Raw genomic sequence first — 16,052 nt, 5'->3', positions numbered from 1 at the left:
GTGTAAGGACAGGGAATAGGATCATTGTTCAGTGTTGGGTCAGGCCTGACGTGTCGGAAAAGATCAGTTGTGTGATTGTATTCATTCTCTGAACTAAGAAACTCTTATGAGGTGGACTGGAGCAGAAATGTCAGTTGACCTTGTTTAAGAAAATTAGAGTGTGGGAACATTCTGATTTCATGATTAAAAAAAAGTACTGGAGCTTTGATGTGGAACAATAAATTTTGCTTCAAAATGAAAGCAAGAATGGCCCCTCCTGCCTCGTTGATCCTCTCATGGCGTCCCATCCTTTCTTGAACACTTTCTGATATTCCCTCTCTAGATAGACCACTCTGGTCTATGATAGGGAGGGCTTTGGGGTGGCTGTGAAACCAAAACATGCTACTTGGAAGGTCTTAGGGGAGAACCCCGATGCAGGAGTCTCTGGAGAAGTCAGCCTCATGCATGAAAGGTCATCTTGAAGGTCACAAAAAGTTAGATTAGGGCCTCTTGTCTCTGCTGCCGTGACATACAGTCCTCTTCCCAAGTAAGCAAATCAGTGACTGCAGTGTTGGTTTGAGTTCGTGTGGTATCAAACACAAGGTACACTGTTGTTTATACGAGATGAACAGTGATCTAATCTGATTTTTTAAAAATTGGTGACTGTCCAACTTGTAATTGAAATCAGTCTATTAAGCACTTAGTAACAAAATTGGAAGTTTTTCCTCAATTTCAGTTGTCGCATTAAATTTGGTCATTTTTTTGCATTTACTTTTGTCGCTGTAGTACTTACACATACACGCAACTTATATCTGTATCACCTATCTACTTTATTTAGATATATTTCATATGCCATACAATTTACTCATTTGGTGTATACTGTTCAGTGATTTTAATATATTCACAGTTGTTTATCTATTACCACAATCAATTTTAGAACACTTTCTTCACTCCAAAAAGAAACCCCGTGCCTATTAGCGGTCACCTCCTATTTCTGTACAATGATCCGACTCTAGACAACCACTAATCTACTTTCTGCCTCTACAGATTTTGTATCCTGGACATTTCATAGAAGGAAATATACAATAGTCACCTTTTTTTCCCCTTTGCAGTGCTGGGAATTGAACCCAGGGGTATTCTACCTCTAAGCTACAGCTTCAGACTTACTTTAGTTTTGGAGTTGAAACAGGCTCTCACTAGGTTGCTGAGAGTCCTTTTGCACTGTTCTGATCCGTACCACTGATCCTCCTTTCTCAGCCTCCCAAGTACTGGATTGCAGGCATGCACCTCATGACCAGCTATGTGGTTCTTTGGTTTGGTGCATTTGATGTAGGGTAATGTTTTCAGGATTTATCCATGTTGTGACATATTCTAGTATTTTGTTTCTTTTTATTGCTTAGTAATATTCCATTATATGATATAACACTTTTTGTGTATCCATTCATCAATTGACAGACATTTGTGTTGTTTCCACTTTGAGACTAATATGAATAATGCTGCTGGGAAGGTTCATGTTTAAGTAGTTTTCATTTGTCCTGGGTATAGACCTAGGGGCGGAATTGCTGGAATATATGGAAACTGTATGTTTAACTGTGTGTGTGTGTGTGTGGTGATACTGGGGACTGAACCCAGGAGCATTCTACCTCCAAGTTACACCTCCAGCCTATTTTTTATTCTTTAACTTGCAACAGGGTCTCACTAAATTGAGCAAGGCCTCACTAAGTAGCCAAGGCTGGCTGCGAACCTACAATCAATCCTCTTGTATCAACCTCCCAAGTACTGGGATGACAGGTGTGTACCGTCATGCCCAGCATGTTTAACTTTTTAAAGAACTTCCAGATTGTTTTTCAAAATAACTGCACCACTTCACATTCCCACCACCAACCTCTGAGTGCTCCTCTTTCTCCATATCCTTCCAACACTTGTCATTGCCCGTCTTTCCTGTTAGACAATCCTAGGGATAGTGAAGTGGCATGTCATAGTGGGCTCATTGTATTTTCCTGGAAGCTAAGAGAGTCCTTATTCCTAATCCTAGTATTTTCCTACACACCATGCCCAGCTTCACTGTAGTTTAAATATACTTTTGTGAGTTAGTCTAAGAATCCAACTATCAATGCAGTTATGTAATAAGAAAAAGTGTTCTGAGTTCCAAACACATGGCTTACAAGCGCGTGCCCAGAAGTCACCCTGTTTTTAACTGGTGGGTGGTCCCTGGCCAGCTGTCTCTTGCCGGGTGGGGTGAGCAGACAGAGGGGAGCAATTTTCTCTTGTGTATGTGGTTCTTGGCTGCCAGGGGCATTGGCTGAAGACCCAGCAATGTCACTGTGATGCAAGGATCATTCCACGCAGCACTTTGGAAAAAATGTAGTCCTCAGGAATTCCAGGTCCCACCACGTAGCAGCGGTTCTCTGTTATGGCAGGAAGCCAACACAAAGGTTGCATGAGAGGTTGCATGAGAATGGTGCGGGTTTAAAGGAGATCAGACATCCTCATGTAGAGCCAAGTCCTCTGAGTGGCCTGCTGGGAAGGGGCCAGGCCCTGGCTCTTTCCACTCTAACTCCTCCCACCATGCCCAGCTTCACTGTAGTTCAAATGTACTTTTGTGAGTTAGTCTAAGAATCCAACTATCAATGCAATGATGTAATAAGAAAAAGTGGACTGAGTTCCAAACACATGGCCAACAGTGCTGGGCAGGAGCAAGGTTGCAGGCATCCTGGCCTCTGGAAACTTCTCAGTCAAGGGTGTATCTCATCAGCTAAAAACAGCCAAGCACACGAACAGGCCACCAAGGCACTTGAGATGGTTATATTACCTGTGACCCAGCAAAGAGAGGACTTTTATAACATGGTGCCAAAGATTGCATATATAGTCGTGATGATTTTTTTTAAATAATCACTTAGATTTTCTTATTTTAATTCAAGGTATTCTTCAGCGGAAATAAGGAAACAGTTTACTCTCCCACCAAACCTCGGCCAGTACCATCGACAGAGCCTAAGTACAGCTGGCTTCCCCTCTCTTCAACTAGTAAGTATGGCTACACGTGTGCTTAGCAAATGTCATGTGCGCAAGTGCCCAGCGTATGTGTTTGCTCCCTGATTAACGTTGGGCCTCTCACTGCCATTTAGGATTCTACACCCACTAGTTACGCTAGTTAGTTCATAACTTTGTGTGTGGGTGTGCGTGTGCATGTGCGTGTGCATGTACTAGGCATTGAAACCAGGGGTATTCTGCCTCTGAGGTATAGCCGCAGCACTTTGTATATTTTGTTTTGAAACAGGGTCTTGCTAGGTTACTAGCAGCCTCTCTGAGTTGCTGAGGCTGGTCTCAAGCCTGTGATCCTCCTGTTTCAGCCTCCTAACTACAAAGATTACAGGTGTGCACCACCACACCTGCCTCTCGGCTTGCTTTTTGACATCAGACAATGTCCCTGTCTCCCTCAGCAAACCAGGGCTTAGAATGTAAATAGGACCTCCCAGGCCATGGTTCTGATGACTCCAACTTAAAAGGCTTCCAGCCTTCTCAAGGTCACCCAAGTTATAGCTCATATTTGGGGAGAGGGGCTAACCTAGAATGGACTTGCATTTGTAGCATCCTTTTATTGGAAGAATTTTTATTCCAAAATTCGAAAAGCCCAAGTTAAAAATTCTTTGTTTTGCAAAATCATTTCCTTAGAAGTATAATTTACATGTAATAAAATTTACCCATTTTAACTACACAATTTGACAAATTTGGCCAATTTATACCCATTTCCCCTCTACTCAGCACGATATGAAACACTTCAGTTCCTGCTCTGTTGGTCCTCTGTCAGCCTCTGTCCCCCACCCCAATCCAAGCCATCAGTAATCTACTTCTGTGGTTATTTTTTTTTTCTACCTGGGACTTTATACAATTGGAATAGAATATTACATATAAATCTTATTTTTAAAACACTTCATTTTTTTTGTTCTGGGAATTGAACCCAGGCACTTTCTATCTCCAATCTATATCCCCAGCTCTATTTTTATTTATTTATTTATTTATTTATTTATTTGTTTATTTATTGCGGGTCTGGGGATGGAACCCAAGGGCATTTGTCTTCCAAGCTACACCACCTGCCTTGTTTTTTATTTATTTTGAAACTGGGTCTCACTGAGTTGCAGAACTAAGTGACTGAGGCTGTCCGCCACCATGATCCTCTGGTCTCAGCCTCCCAAATGCTGGGATTACAAACGTGCGCCACCCTGCCCGGCTTTTTAAAAATTTTTATCTTGAAACAGGGTCATGCTAAGTTTCTGAGACTCTCACTAAGTCTCTGAGGCTGGCCTCGAACCTGTAATTCTCTCAGCCTCCCAAGTACTGGGATTACAGATATGCATCCCCACGCCAGGCTGCTCACCTACATTCGAATGTTAACACCAACTGTTGCGTGTGTGTATACGTGTTATATTATTTGAGGACTAGAAGCCAGACATGTGCAAGGTGAGTCTGCCTTAAATGAGGTGGTTGGTGAAACCAGGACTGGGTGCTCACTTCCCTTGTGAGAGCACCCCTCCCCCTCTACATTGACTTCCTCACACCCAGCGCAGCGGCGCCCTGGCTGTTCTAGTGGTTATCTTGAGGAGGTTAGGTTATTTTTTGTTTCTACTGAACTACTTCAAAACCACTTCTGCTCTTAAAAATTTTGTAACCTTCCCCTGCGTTTCCTGTAGCCTCCATTTTGTCTCCTGTGCCAATTTACACGCCGTTGTAACTACCCTTTAAAGGTATGTTTTCCTGGAGTGATTTCTGGTTATTTCGGAAGGATAATTTGTGCGTCATGTCATTAATGAGACAGTAGTACTAAATATATAGCACCTTTTACTGTAAGAGGTAACTTACGATGACATTTCTTTAAAAATTATTTATGACTTGGTGGCTTGCTAGGCTACTCTTTTTTATTGGTAGTTTTTTTGTCTGTTTAAAAAATTGCAGATTATAATAAAAGCACATCAAGTGCTTAATGGCCAAGTGCATACTCAGTGAACTTTATAGCAAGATAAATTAGATTTGCTTTTTTGGTTTAATTTGGTGCTTATATGTAACTTACTGAAAAGCAAATGAAAATGCTCTGAAATTTTCTGATTCAAATTATATTTCAAAAGATGTGAAGTTCATCTAAAAGTGATCAAAGACATTAAATTTTAGACACTGTGGGGCATTTTGGTGCTTTGCCGTTTTGTAACTTGAGACTGCTGCTTTCTGTTGTCGCCTTCTTAGTAACTAGCATGAACATCATTGCTCAGAGACTTTAAGGAAGTGCACTGACAGGCTTTAACCCCGTCGCCTCTCCACTCCTGTGTTAACTTTGGTGCAGCAGACTTACGTTTTTGCAGGAGAAATCCTTTTTTGAGATGTAATGTTACAAGGAAATAATTTGTTCAATATTTGGAAGTATTCTTTGAGTAGGTTGGTAAAAATCATCAGGAGGTTTGCACAGAGTAAATTGGGATGAAATCCTTCAGTAGCTAAGAAGCCAAGGGAACGTGGCTTAGTCACCTGCATTCTAAGAGAAGGTATTAAGAAGAAGCAAAAGTAAGAAAAAAAAAAGTGAAAACTATAAAAGAATCACTCATATCTGTCATTAATTAATTCTGGTTCTATTTGCATAGGAGTATTCGTTAAGATATATTTAAATATTTAAATTGTTTCTAGTGGTTCCAGTTTAGTTTTTGTAGATCTCTTGACTCTACTTTGCAGCCTATTACCCCTATTTCTTCTATTTGTAGAGAAGAGGCATGTAGAGGAGTCAAAATTTCCAAATTCGTTCATTCATTTGTTCGTTCATTCATTCATTTAGTGTGTGTAGTACTGGGGATTGAACCCAGGGCCATTAGCTCTGAGCTCCATCCCCAGCCTTTTTTTTTTTTTTTTTTTTTTGGCGGTACTGGAGATGGAACCCAGGGACACTACCTCTGAGCGACACTCAGCCCTATTTTTTTATTCTTTTATTTTGAAACAGGGTCTCACTGAGTTGCAAAGGGTAGCTGAGGCTGTCTGAGAACCACAATCCTCCTGTCTCAGCCTCCCAAATGCTGGAATTACAAGTGTGTGGCAACACACTCGGCTATTGTTTTATTTTCAAACAGAGTCTCTAAGTTGCAGAGAGCATCACTACATTGCTGAGGCTGGCCCAAAACCTGAGATCCTCTTGTCTCAGCATTCCAAGTACAGGGATTACCAGCTTTTTCTTTTTTCTTTCTTTTTCTTTCTTTCTTTTCTTTCTTTCTTTTTCTTTTTTTTTTTTTTTTTTTTTTGTGTGGGTCTGGGGATAGAACCCAGGGACATTCGACCTCTTAGCTACACCCCCTGCCCAATTTTTTTTCTTTATTTTGAAACAGGATCTCACTAAGTTGCGGAGGGCCTCATTAAATAGTTGAGGTTGTCCTCAAACCTCAATCCTCCAGTCTCAGCCTCCCGAGTGCTGGGATTATAAGCGTGCACCACCACACCCAGCTCTTTTTTGTTTGTTTTAAATGAACAACCTGCTTAGGTAACCCCATCTCCTAGTATTCACCAGCTGTTGTGTTGTAATGCATGGCTGTAGGTTTCCTTGAATCATCTTCCCAGTTGAAGGTTTCCCAGAAGAAATTATCAACCTCCATGGTGATTTCATTTATACTTCAAAAAATTATTTCTTTTCATGGAAAGATCATGGATCATTTCAGCATGATTCACTAACAGAGCTGGAGGAGCAGTGTACCATTTAAAAGCGCTTAACCTGCAGAAACTCTAGAAAAAGTGTCTTAACCCAAAAGCCATAGACTTTTTATTATATTATTTTAGCCAATGGAACAATAAGTTCACATGTATTGACTCCTGCTTTCTTTTACTTATATAACCACCATTTCAATGACCCCCATGCTGATATACATTGTCCTTTAATTTTAAAAATTATTTAATTGAGGTCCAGTTATTAAAAACCTGATCAATTACAAGTTTGTTGGTAGTGTGGGGCAACTTTGCAAGAATGAAGAGTTGGAGTCAGATAGACTTGGGGTTTAGAAAAATTGCCACTTATTTGTTATATAGTTGAGGACAGGTTATTTAACTTTTCTGAAGGCTTCGGTTTCCTTTTTTTTTTTCAAAATTGGCACACGAGTGCCACCCACTTTGGGATTTATAAAGATTTGTATAAGAGACTCTGTGTAAATAGTGCTATTGCTGTTTTATGTGTTTGGCACCATGGAGGCACTGCAGAAGATTAAAGAGAAATAAGCAGGAGATGGTTTTAGCTCTGAGGGGCTTTATGATAGAATTGGGAAGGCAGTGAATCCATACTGGCTTCAAGTGAGAGAGAAGAAAGAAATATCCCTCCTGAAATAGGGGCAAAGGCTTGATGCAGGCGGCTGAGAGGACACAGAAGAGTGGGTCTCAGCCCTGAATGTACATTAGAGTCACCAAGACCTTTAGAAACATGTCTGTAGCCAGGCCTACCACAGCACAATTACATCAGAATCCCTGTGAATAGCACCAGGCATCAATCGTAGCATTCCTTGGAGATTTTAACATGTGGCCTCCATTGAGAATCACTTAAAAGATTCTCAGGTAGGTAGAAACATTACAAAAGAGGGAGACAATATACAGAAAGGTAGGTTCTTCTGCTGTGTGACAGGCTGGGAATCGCAGAATATGTGGTAAGCAAGCCTTCCTTGCTAACCCTAGAGATATAGCATACATAAATAGGGTGGCTTCCATCGTTTATCTGATAAACAAGAAGAAGGTTGTATGTTTGATGTTGCCTTTTTCTTTTGTTTTATTGGGTTTTAAAGCTTTAATTGTAAATGTTAGCTGTGATGGTTGTGTGTACATATATTATGAAAGTAGATAAAGCATTTTTAAATTTTGTGTTTTTCTGTATGAAGATGATCCATCATTTAGAGTTGGTTTTCTAGACAAGATGACAGAGTTACCCTGAGTCTATCTGTGTCCTCTGTGACCAGAGCCCAGGATGAGAGCTATAACTGGTAACTGTCCCTGGGTGTAGATTCACCTGTTAGCTTTGGTATTCTCTGTAACCACAGCAATGTAAACAGGTTGACCAGAGGTCTCTGATGCCAGGCATGTATGTAAGCAAACAACTCTTATTAGATGCTTCTTTTCAAATGAAGCTATAACATACTATTTTCTCACTATTAAAAGAAAAACGGGGAGTGAAACATAGAAGAAAGAATTGGGAGCAGGTTGTGGTGGTGCACTCTTGTAATCCCAGTACTTGGGAGGCTAAGACAGGAGGATCACAGGTTCTCGGCCAGCCTCAACTACTTAGTGAAGCCCTCCGCAACTCAGTGAGACTCTGTTTCAAAATATATTATAAAAAATGGGGTTGGGGGTATAGCTCAGAGGTAAAATGCCCCTGGGTTAAACCACCAGTACAGAAAAAAAAAACAGTAAGGAGGATTAGAGACATTGTATGTGGTTAATAACTTTAAGCTACATTTTTATGGAGGAAAATACTATACTATTAAAAAATCAATCAGAATAGAAAATTCTTGAAGTAAAACAGAATAAATTGAATCAGCCAGACCATAACAATTCTAGATGAGAAGGTAAAAACCACATCCTGGATACATACCAAAGCACCATGGTTACATGACATATTTGTATATCTAATGTTTATGTTTAAACATAGTCTCATACCTTACAAGCATTCATTTGTGTTATGTGCGTAAATTTTTGTAAAATGCAGTAGCCTTATTTATTTACTTATTTATTTATTGGTACTGAAAATTGAACCCAGTGGCATTCTATCTCCAAGTTATTCCCCTAGACCTTTTATTTTTGTTTTGAAGCAGGGTCTTTCTAGTTGCCAAGAGTCTTGCTAAGCTGCCGGTCTTGAACCTTCAATCCCCCTGTCTCAACCTCCCAAGTACTAGGATTACAGGTGTACACCACCATTCTTGGCTCGCAAACTTCTTTTTTTTTTTATAATTCTTTTTATATATCTCAGAATGACTGAAATGAATCACTTGATAGATAAAAGAACTCTTTTTTCCTTCTGACTCTAGTGTTCTTTTGTCCATTTTCAAGGGGTTGTGCTAATTTTTAGTTCCATTGATTATGCTGGAGGGACACGGTGGAAAAAAGAGATCTCAGTACAGTTCCTGTGAACATTCACAAGGAGGATGCAGCCAGTAGAGAGTGGCAGGCATTCTGCACACAGAAAAGGCATCTCGTTATTGTCATTGTAAAACAGGGGAATTAAATCAGTCTTGGTCAAAGCAGATTGAAACCCATGATGACATGTCATATCTTCAGTGGTGTCAACAGGAGATTGCCATTGGTGGGAGCAGGAAAGCATTGTTTAATTTAGGCCCTAAAGTACGTTTAAACCACCAAAGCCTGAAGAACCTTACATCCTTCAGCTCTGTTTACTGAAAGATACAGCTGAGGGCTGTCTTATTCATTCAAGAAATATTTATTGGGTCTCTCTCTCTGTGCCCAAAACTGCTCTAGGAGCTGAGAAGACAATAGTGATTATGACAAAGGGCATATATCCTTGTGGAACTTACATCTTAGAAAGGGAGACAGAGAGAGAAAAATAAGTAAATGTAAACTCTGAAGAATGAAACAGGGAAAGGAGACAGGAACACAGAAGAGAGGCTTATCTAGATTGGATGGTCTGTGCAGGCCTCTGTCTGGAAAAGCATATAGAATTTGGAATGAAGTTGGCAGATCTCCAAAGGCAAAGTATTCCAGTCAGAAGGACGAGTAAGTGTGAAGTTCCCAGGGCGAGAGTGTGTAGTCTACTCCAGAAACTGCAAGGAAGAAGGGTGTGGCCTACACCAGGTGGGTAGCACAAGATGAGATCTTCTAGAGAGCAGGGCTGGGTCAGAGGCCTCAGAGACCATGGAATAATGTTGATTCTTACCCAGATTAATTTTTAAATTTTATTTCCTGAACTTTAGGGGTCTTGTTGAGGAAGTCTCTTACCAGGGTCTATGTATTAAAGAGTTGATCCTATGTTTTCTTCTAGTAATTGCAAAGTTTATGGTTTAATTCTAGATCTTTGATCCATCTGTTGACACAAAAGTTGACTTTTGTGTAGGGTGAGAGATAGGGGTATAATTTCACTCTTTTACATAGGAAAATCCAGATTTCCCAGTCCCATTTGTTGAAGTGGCTATCTTTTCTCCAACATATGTTTTGGCACCTTTGTCAAAAATCCACAGGCTATAAGTGTGAGGATTTGTCTCTGTACCTTCTATTCTATTCCACTGATCTATGTGTCTGTTTTTGTCCCAGTGTTGTGCTGGTTTTGTTCCTTTAGCTCTGTAGTTATCCTATAGAAATCAGGTACTGTGATTCCTGCAACACAGTTCTTTTTGCTTAAGATTGTTTTGGCTACTCTGGCTCTTCTGTTCTTCCTTATGATAGAAAGCCACTGGAAGCACTGAACGCAGGCCCAGCACCATGTTGCTTTTCATAAGGATGATTACACAGTCTTCTTGCACGGCCCACTGTGGCTGCTCTGTGGAACATAGACTGGGGAGGAGAGGGAGGTGGCAGATGTCACCACAACCCAGAAAAGCAGTGATGCTGCTTGGAATAGGGTGAGGCAGCACAGTTCTGGATGTATTTAAGAAGCAATGTAGATAGGATTTTCTGATAGATGTAGAGTCTAAGAAAAAGAGAAGAATCGACATTGAATCCAGAGCCATTGGCTGGCCAGGGCAATGGACGGAGTGGAAATGCCACTTGGTGATAATGTGGGAACTTGGAAGGTATAGGAAGAGCAGGTTAGCAGGAAAATTAAGGGTTAGTTTTGAATCTGTTGTGTGTGAGAGGTCTACTGGATTACCAAGTGGTGATGTTGTCATGTAATTGAGAAGGTTAGCCTGAGCCAGATGTGGTGGTACATGTCTGTATTTCCACTACTTGAGAATCTGAGACAGGAGGATCATGGGTTTGAGGCCAGCTTCAGTAACATAGTGATGCCCTGAGCAATTTAGCAAGACCCTGTTTCAAAATAAAAAATAGTATAATGTTATCCAATTCCATCCATTTCCCTGTATAGTTACAATGCACCAAAAGGGGAAAAAATTAAAAATAAGATTGGGGGTGTAGCTCAGAGGTAGAATGCCCCGGAGGCCAATCCTCAGTACCAGGGAGAGAGAAAAAAAGGAAGAGGAAGAGGAGAAAAAAATAATTCTTGTTTTCAGGGCAAAGATTGAGGATACAGATTATAAATGAGATCATCTCTGGGAGTAAATGCAGATTAGGAAGTGATATTTTAAGACTTTGCCCCAGGGACCTGTAAAAAATGGTACCCTGTACATAGAGACCCGCTATCCCAATTAGTCCTGACTGAGGAGTTTCCTGGCACATGGCACTTACAGTGACTAGAATACAGGAGACTTGCCTTCCATGGGAAGAAAGTGTTTCAAGAAGCAGAGAGTGATCAGCCATGTCCAATACTGTAGATTAACCAGGACATGCAAAGAACATTAGATTCAGCAACATGGAAGCCTGAGTAGCTTTGACAAGACTTGTCTGATGTGACCAGCCAAGTAGACATGAGGCCCAGCATCCATGGGACAAACATGCGTGAGGACACAGGCCATCCACTGGGGACACAGGCCCCCCCATCTCAAGAAGGACATGAAACCTCCCTAGCACCACTACCTCCCCAGGTCCTCCATGACTATCTGTGTGATTTGGGTCAAGTCATTTAACTTCCTTGCTTTTTAATATCTGTTAAATATTGTCCAGATTTGTCATTTGAGCCATTAGTTATTTTACTCTCTGTGTACAACACTGTGCTTGGAGCTAGGTAAGTTGAACATATGCTTCTAGAGTTTTTCATTTCAGAACAAACTGAATTGTGTTCCTGGTAAAGAGGAATAGCTTTTGATGTGAGTTAGGAGACAGGGAAAGCTCAGACTTGCTTAATTTAAGAAGTGAATATTTAAGCCAAGAATGGTAGCATAGGCCTTTAATCCCAGTTCTTGGGAGGCTGAAACAGGAGGATTTCAGGTCCAAGGCTAGCCTCAGCAACTTGGCAAGGCCCTCAAACCATGTTTCCAAGTAAAAAATAAAATAGGCCGAGGGCCTAGTTCAGAAGTAGAATGCCTCTGGGTTCGATCCCCAGTATCACACACACAAAAGTGAATATTTGGCTATGGGTATGTATTTCTAGTCTATTGACCAGGCCTCTTAAAGAAATAACTAAAAAGAAAGGCTTCACAAACCTTCATCAAGAAATGTAATTACTTAAGAACAGTGACTCCATTTCCCAGGCCTCCTCCCTCAGCACTGTGGCTCACCAAGTAATGTTTGTTGAATGATCGGAGGGCCTCAGTCGGGTTTTCACCAGAACGGCAGAGCTGGTAGGAAATACCTTTGCACATACACTAAGGAATTGACAGCAAGGAACTGGCCCATTTATAGGCAGGCTGAGAGAGCCTGAACTCCACTGGACAGACAGAAAGGAAGGAGAGATGGCAAGTTGGGCTGGCACCCCCTGGGAAGAGCTGAACTTGGCTCCTCTGAACTTCAGGAGAGCCTCTGCCTGCTCAAAGAAAGCTTCTAATCCAGGACAGTGTCTCTTTTTGTTCACTTCAAGTCAGTTGATTAGGGCTTGACACTGGCAATATCCCTTCACATCGGTATCTAAATTAGCACTTGTACCACTGGAAGTAGAGGTGCATAGGTAATGAAATGGTGGCAGCCTCCTTTCTGCTCCCCAACTCCTGCCAAGGGAGCACTGAAGTCCCACCCCGTCTGGAACATACTAGAAAGGGGATTCAAGGTAACACAGTTGAGCCCATTTACTAGCCAGTGGACAGACACATCACCACGCCATCTTGATAGGTAAAGACTGGCTTAGTGTCATTTGCAATCTTAAGCATTTCTGTTTATTTAGTCTATAGAAAAATGGCTTTTTTCTGTGTCAACCATTGTGGTGCATACCTGTAACCCCAGTTCTTGGGAAACTGAGACCGGAGAATCACAGGCTCAAGGACAGCCTCAGCAATGTAGACCCTGTCTCAAAATAAAAAATAAAATAGGGCCGGGGGTGTAGCCTAGAAGTAGAATCACCCTGGGTTCGATCCCCAGTATCATTCATGAGTAAGTAAATAAGTAAATAAATAAAGGCTTTTCTCTCATTATTATAACAAATGAGTATACTGTGTGATGATTCACCATATAAAGGTAGCCCTGAAACTGCTTTGGATCATAGCATTTATATTTGTCTTTGGTGTCAATTGACTAGGAGAACAGATAGCTCAGCAGCAGAGAAAACAAAACAGATACATTTCGTGCTTGGCTATAAGTTCCCAAAGGCTTACTTCTCTCCTTGACTAATTTGAGAACTTGCTCCCCTACCTGATTCCCACCCTTCATTCCCCAAGAAAGTGCAATGCCACTGTAATTCTCTTCAACATTTCCCTCCTTTTACACTCCACTACCTCCATACATGTTTACGTGTATCTGTGCATGTGCATCGATTGCCTGAGGATAACACTTGCTCTTGCCCTCAAGACTGCAGATACTTTGGGGAACAGAAATCTTTTTTATTTCCTGGGAAATTATTGTTTGAATTTGCAAGAGGAAAAACTGCCTGAAGGTCTAGCTAAGAGTAGTTGGTTCTCCACCCACTTGCCAATGGCAAAACTAGTCTTCCTGATCTCCTTTAGAAACCATTTCTACCTCTGACTAAGCCTTTATCCATGGTGGCTGCACCGGGCAGATGAGGGGGAGAGTCTGCTTTCGTGTTTGGGGTCAGTCTTGTGTAAATGTCTGGTAGGTTTAGCCTGTGTATAGATGATGCCTGTTGTTCCCTTTGATGGAGTGTAACAGTGTCCCTTTGCAAATTTAGTTCATACCTGGCTCCTGCTGGGGTTGGTCCCTGGCTCCCAAGCCCTGCTGGGCCCTGGGGCTTCATTCTGAGAAGCCCCTTCATGAGGATTAGGTCCTGTTCTCAGCTGACCTCAGAATCCATCAGAATAAAGGGAAACTCCTCTTTCCTTTTTTATACCACCTGGAATGAGCGAGGGGGCTGCTCAGCTGGTCTGGTCACCCGCTTCACTGCCCCCTTACCCTGCTGGCATAGGGCGTCTTGTAAGTCAGCTGCGTTCGAGAATCCAGATGGGAAATAGCGTGGGTTGTACCCAGTCGGCAGCTTTGTCCTCACTCCCCAACACGAGTCATTCATGTCTCCATTACCACCAGGGCCAGCAGGAGTGGGGAGGACCAGACAGGCTGCATTTCCAGTCTCTAATCCTACTCCTTTCGCCTCTGCAAAAGCTCCTCATTCCTTTTCTCCAACCTGCGGTCCTCACTAGTGTGCGGTTTCAAGGAGCCAAAAAACCGGTTTTGTCAGCATTTTCTTCTTTGTCTCCTATCGCAGCGGTCCAAGTGGAGATTAGAGCCCACACGGCAAAGATCTGGGGTATTGGTTTTGTCAGTCTATTGGGGGTAGAGGTCAGGGAGAACAGTACCCTTTGGGGGCTGATGACTTCACACCATCTTCCACAAACGAACACTTCCTGGAGCTGCAGTTATTGTTTTTTACTAGCTATAAATCATTTACTTGATATAAATAATTCTTTCACTTCTCAAGGTAATGGTTCCTAAGTGTGAATTCCACAGACAAAAGAAACATTTTAGCCAGTTGTGGTAGTGCATGCCTGTAACCCCAGTACTTGGAAAACTTAGAAGAATCGCAAGTTTGAGGCCAGCACATAATAACTTACAGAGACCTTGTTTCTAAATAAAAAGTAAGATAGGTATAGAGATGTATCTCAGTGTTCGATTGCTCCTGAGTTCAATCCCCAATGCCTGAAGAAAAAAAGAAAGAGAGAAGCATTTTGTCTAATTTAAGATCACCAAAGGGTTGCTAACTTTGAATGTTAGCAACTAAACAAATATGTTATTTTTTAAATTACCATCTAGTTAGGCATGGTGGTATACACCTGTAATCCCAGTATTTAGGAGACTGAGACAGGAAGATTGCAGTTTTAAGGACAGCCTCAGAAGTGTAGCAAGACTCTCAGTGACCTAGTGAGACCCTATTTCAAAAATAAAAAATAATTTTAAAAAAAAGGGCGGGCGTGGTGGCTCACGCTTGTAATCCCTGCGCTTGGGAGGCAGAGACAGGAGGATTGCGCAGGTTCAAAGCCAGCCACACTGGCTGAAGAGACCCTGTTTCCAAATTAAAAATATAAAAATGGGTCTGGGAGTGTAGCCCAGAGGTAGAAGGGTTTCCAGGAACCGCAGTACCACCATAAAAAAATAAATAATAAAAATAAATAAAAAATAAATACAATTTTAAAAAGAGCTAGGTGTATAGCCCAGAGATAGAATTCTCTGGGGTTCAAACTCAGACCTTATGCATGCTATGCAAATATACTACTCCAGCCCCACTAATATTTCTTTCTCTCCCACTACGAGAGGATTAAATGAACCAAAACAGCTTTTCTAAAGCACATGAATTTAGCCACAAGAACACTCAGCAGAGTGTCCCAAGTTTGCTAGTGTAGCTGCAGTCAATGAAAACGCCTTCCAGACCAGCACTGGTCCGTCCCCCTGCAAGTGTACCTGGAAGCCACAGCCATGGAAGGCTCAGCCACTGTGCCTGGCTCGCCATTGGCTGCGGTGATGGCTGAGCGTTGGCTTTTGATAACCAGCGAATACACTAACTCAGGCCAAGGGAAGCATTGCACCTGAGTACTCTGCCAGAGGAGGTTTATTTGCCTGAATTTCTGGAAAGCTGTCTCTATTCTCTGCTTCACTGTATTTAGATAAACAAAACATGGCCTCAGAGAGCTTTTGCGGGAGAAATTACAAAAATTCAGAAAAGCCCTGTGATCTCATTTTGGATCTCCTCAGGATTTCTCATCCAGATGCAATTAAGCAGAGAAAAATTCTGCCTTGGGGTGTGATTTTAATTACTCATCGTGTTACAACTTGACTTTCCATTGATGCGTTTCTTTGCCTTTCCATATCACTGCGTCTATTTGACAGCTCCTCCAGAGAGTGACTCGTTTCAGGCGAACAGCAAAGCACTAAGTCGGAAGGGAGGGCAAGGCGATCGCCGCCTCGTCATCAGTGCT

At 41.7% G+C, this 16,052-nt stretch overlaps 1 protein-coding gene across 1 annotated transcript in view; it reads left to right on the top strand.

Moving 5' to 3' along the window:
• DOCK8 (dedicator of cytokinesis 8) overlaps window positions 1–16,052 on the top strand; it is a gene marked incomplete at both ends in the record, with an annotated part of 237,691 nt that overhangs the window by 55,850 nt on the left and 165,789 nt on the right. The window contains one exon of the mRNA XM_080708606.1: window positions 2,901–3,003. Coding sequence (XP_080564732.1) covers window positions 2,901–3,003 — 103 coding nt within the window. The remainder of the gene's footprint in view (window positions 1–2,900; window positions 3,004–16,052) is intronic.

Source organism: Muscardinus avellanarius, assembly GCF_963383645.1.
Source record: "Muscardinus avellanarius genome assembly, chromosome: 13".
NCBI classification, from domain to species: domain Eukaryota; kingdom Metazoa; phylum Chordata; class Mammalia; order Rodentia; family Gliridae; genus Muscardinus; species Muscardinus avellanarius.
This window is presented reverse-complemented; position numbering and strand designations above follow the sequence as displayed.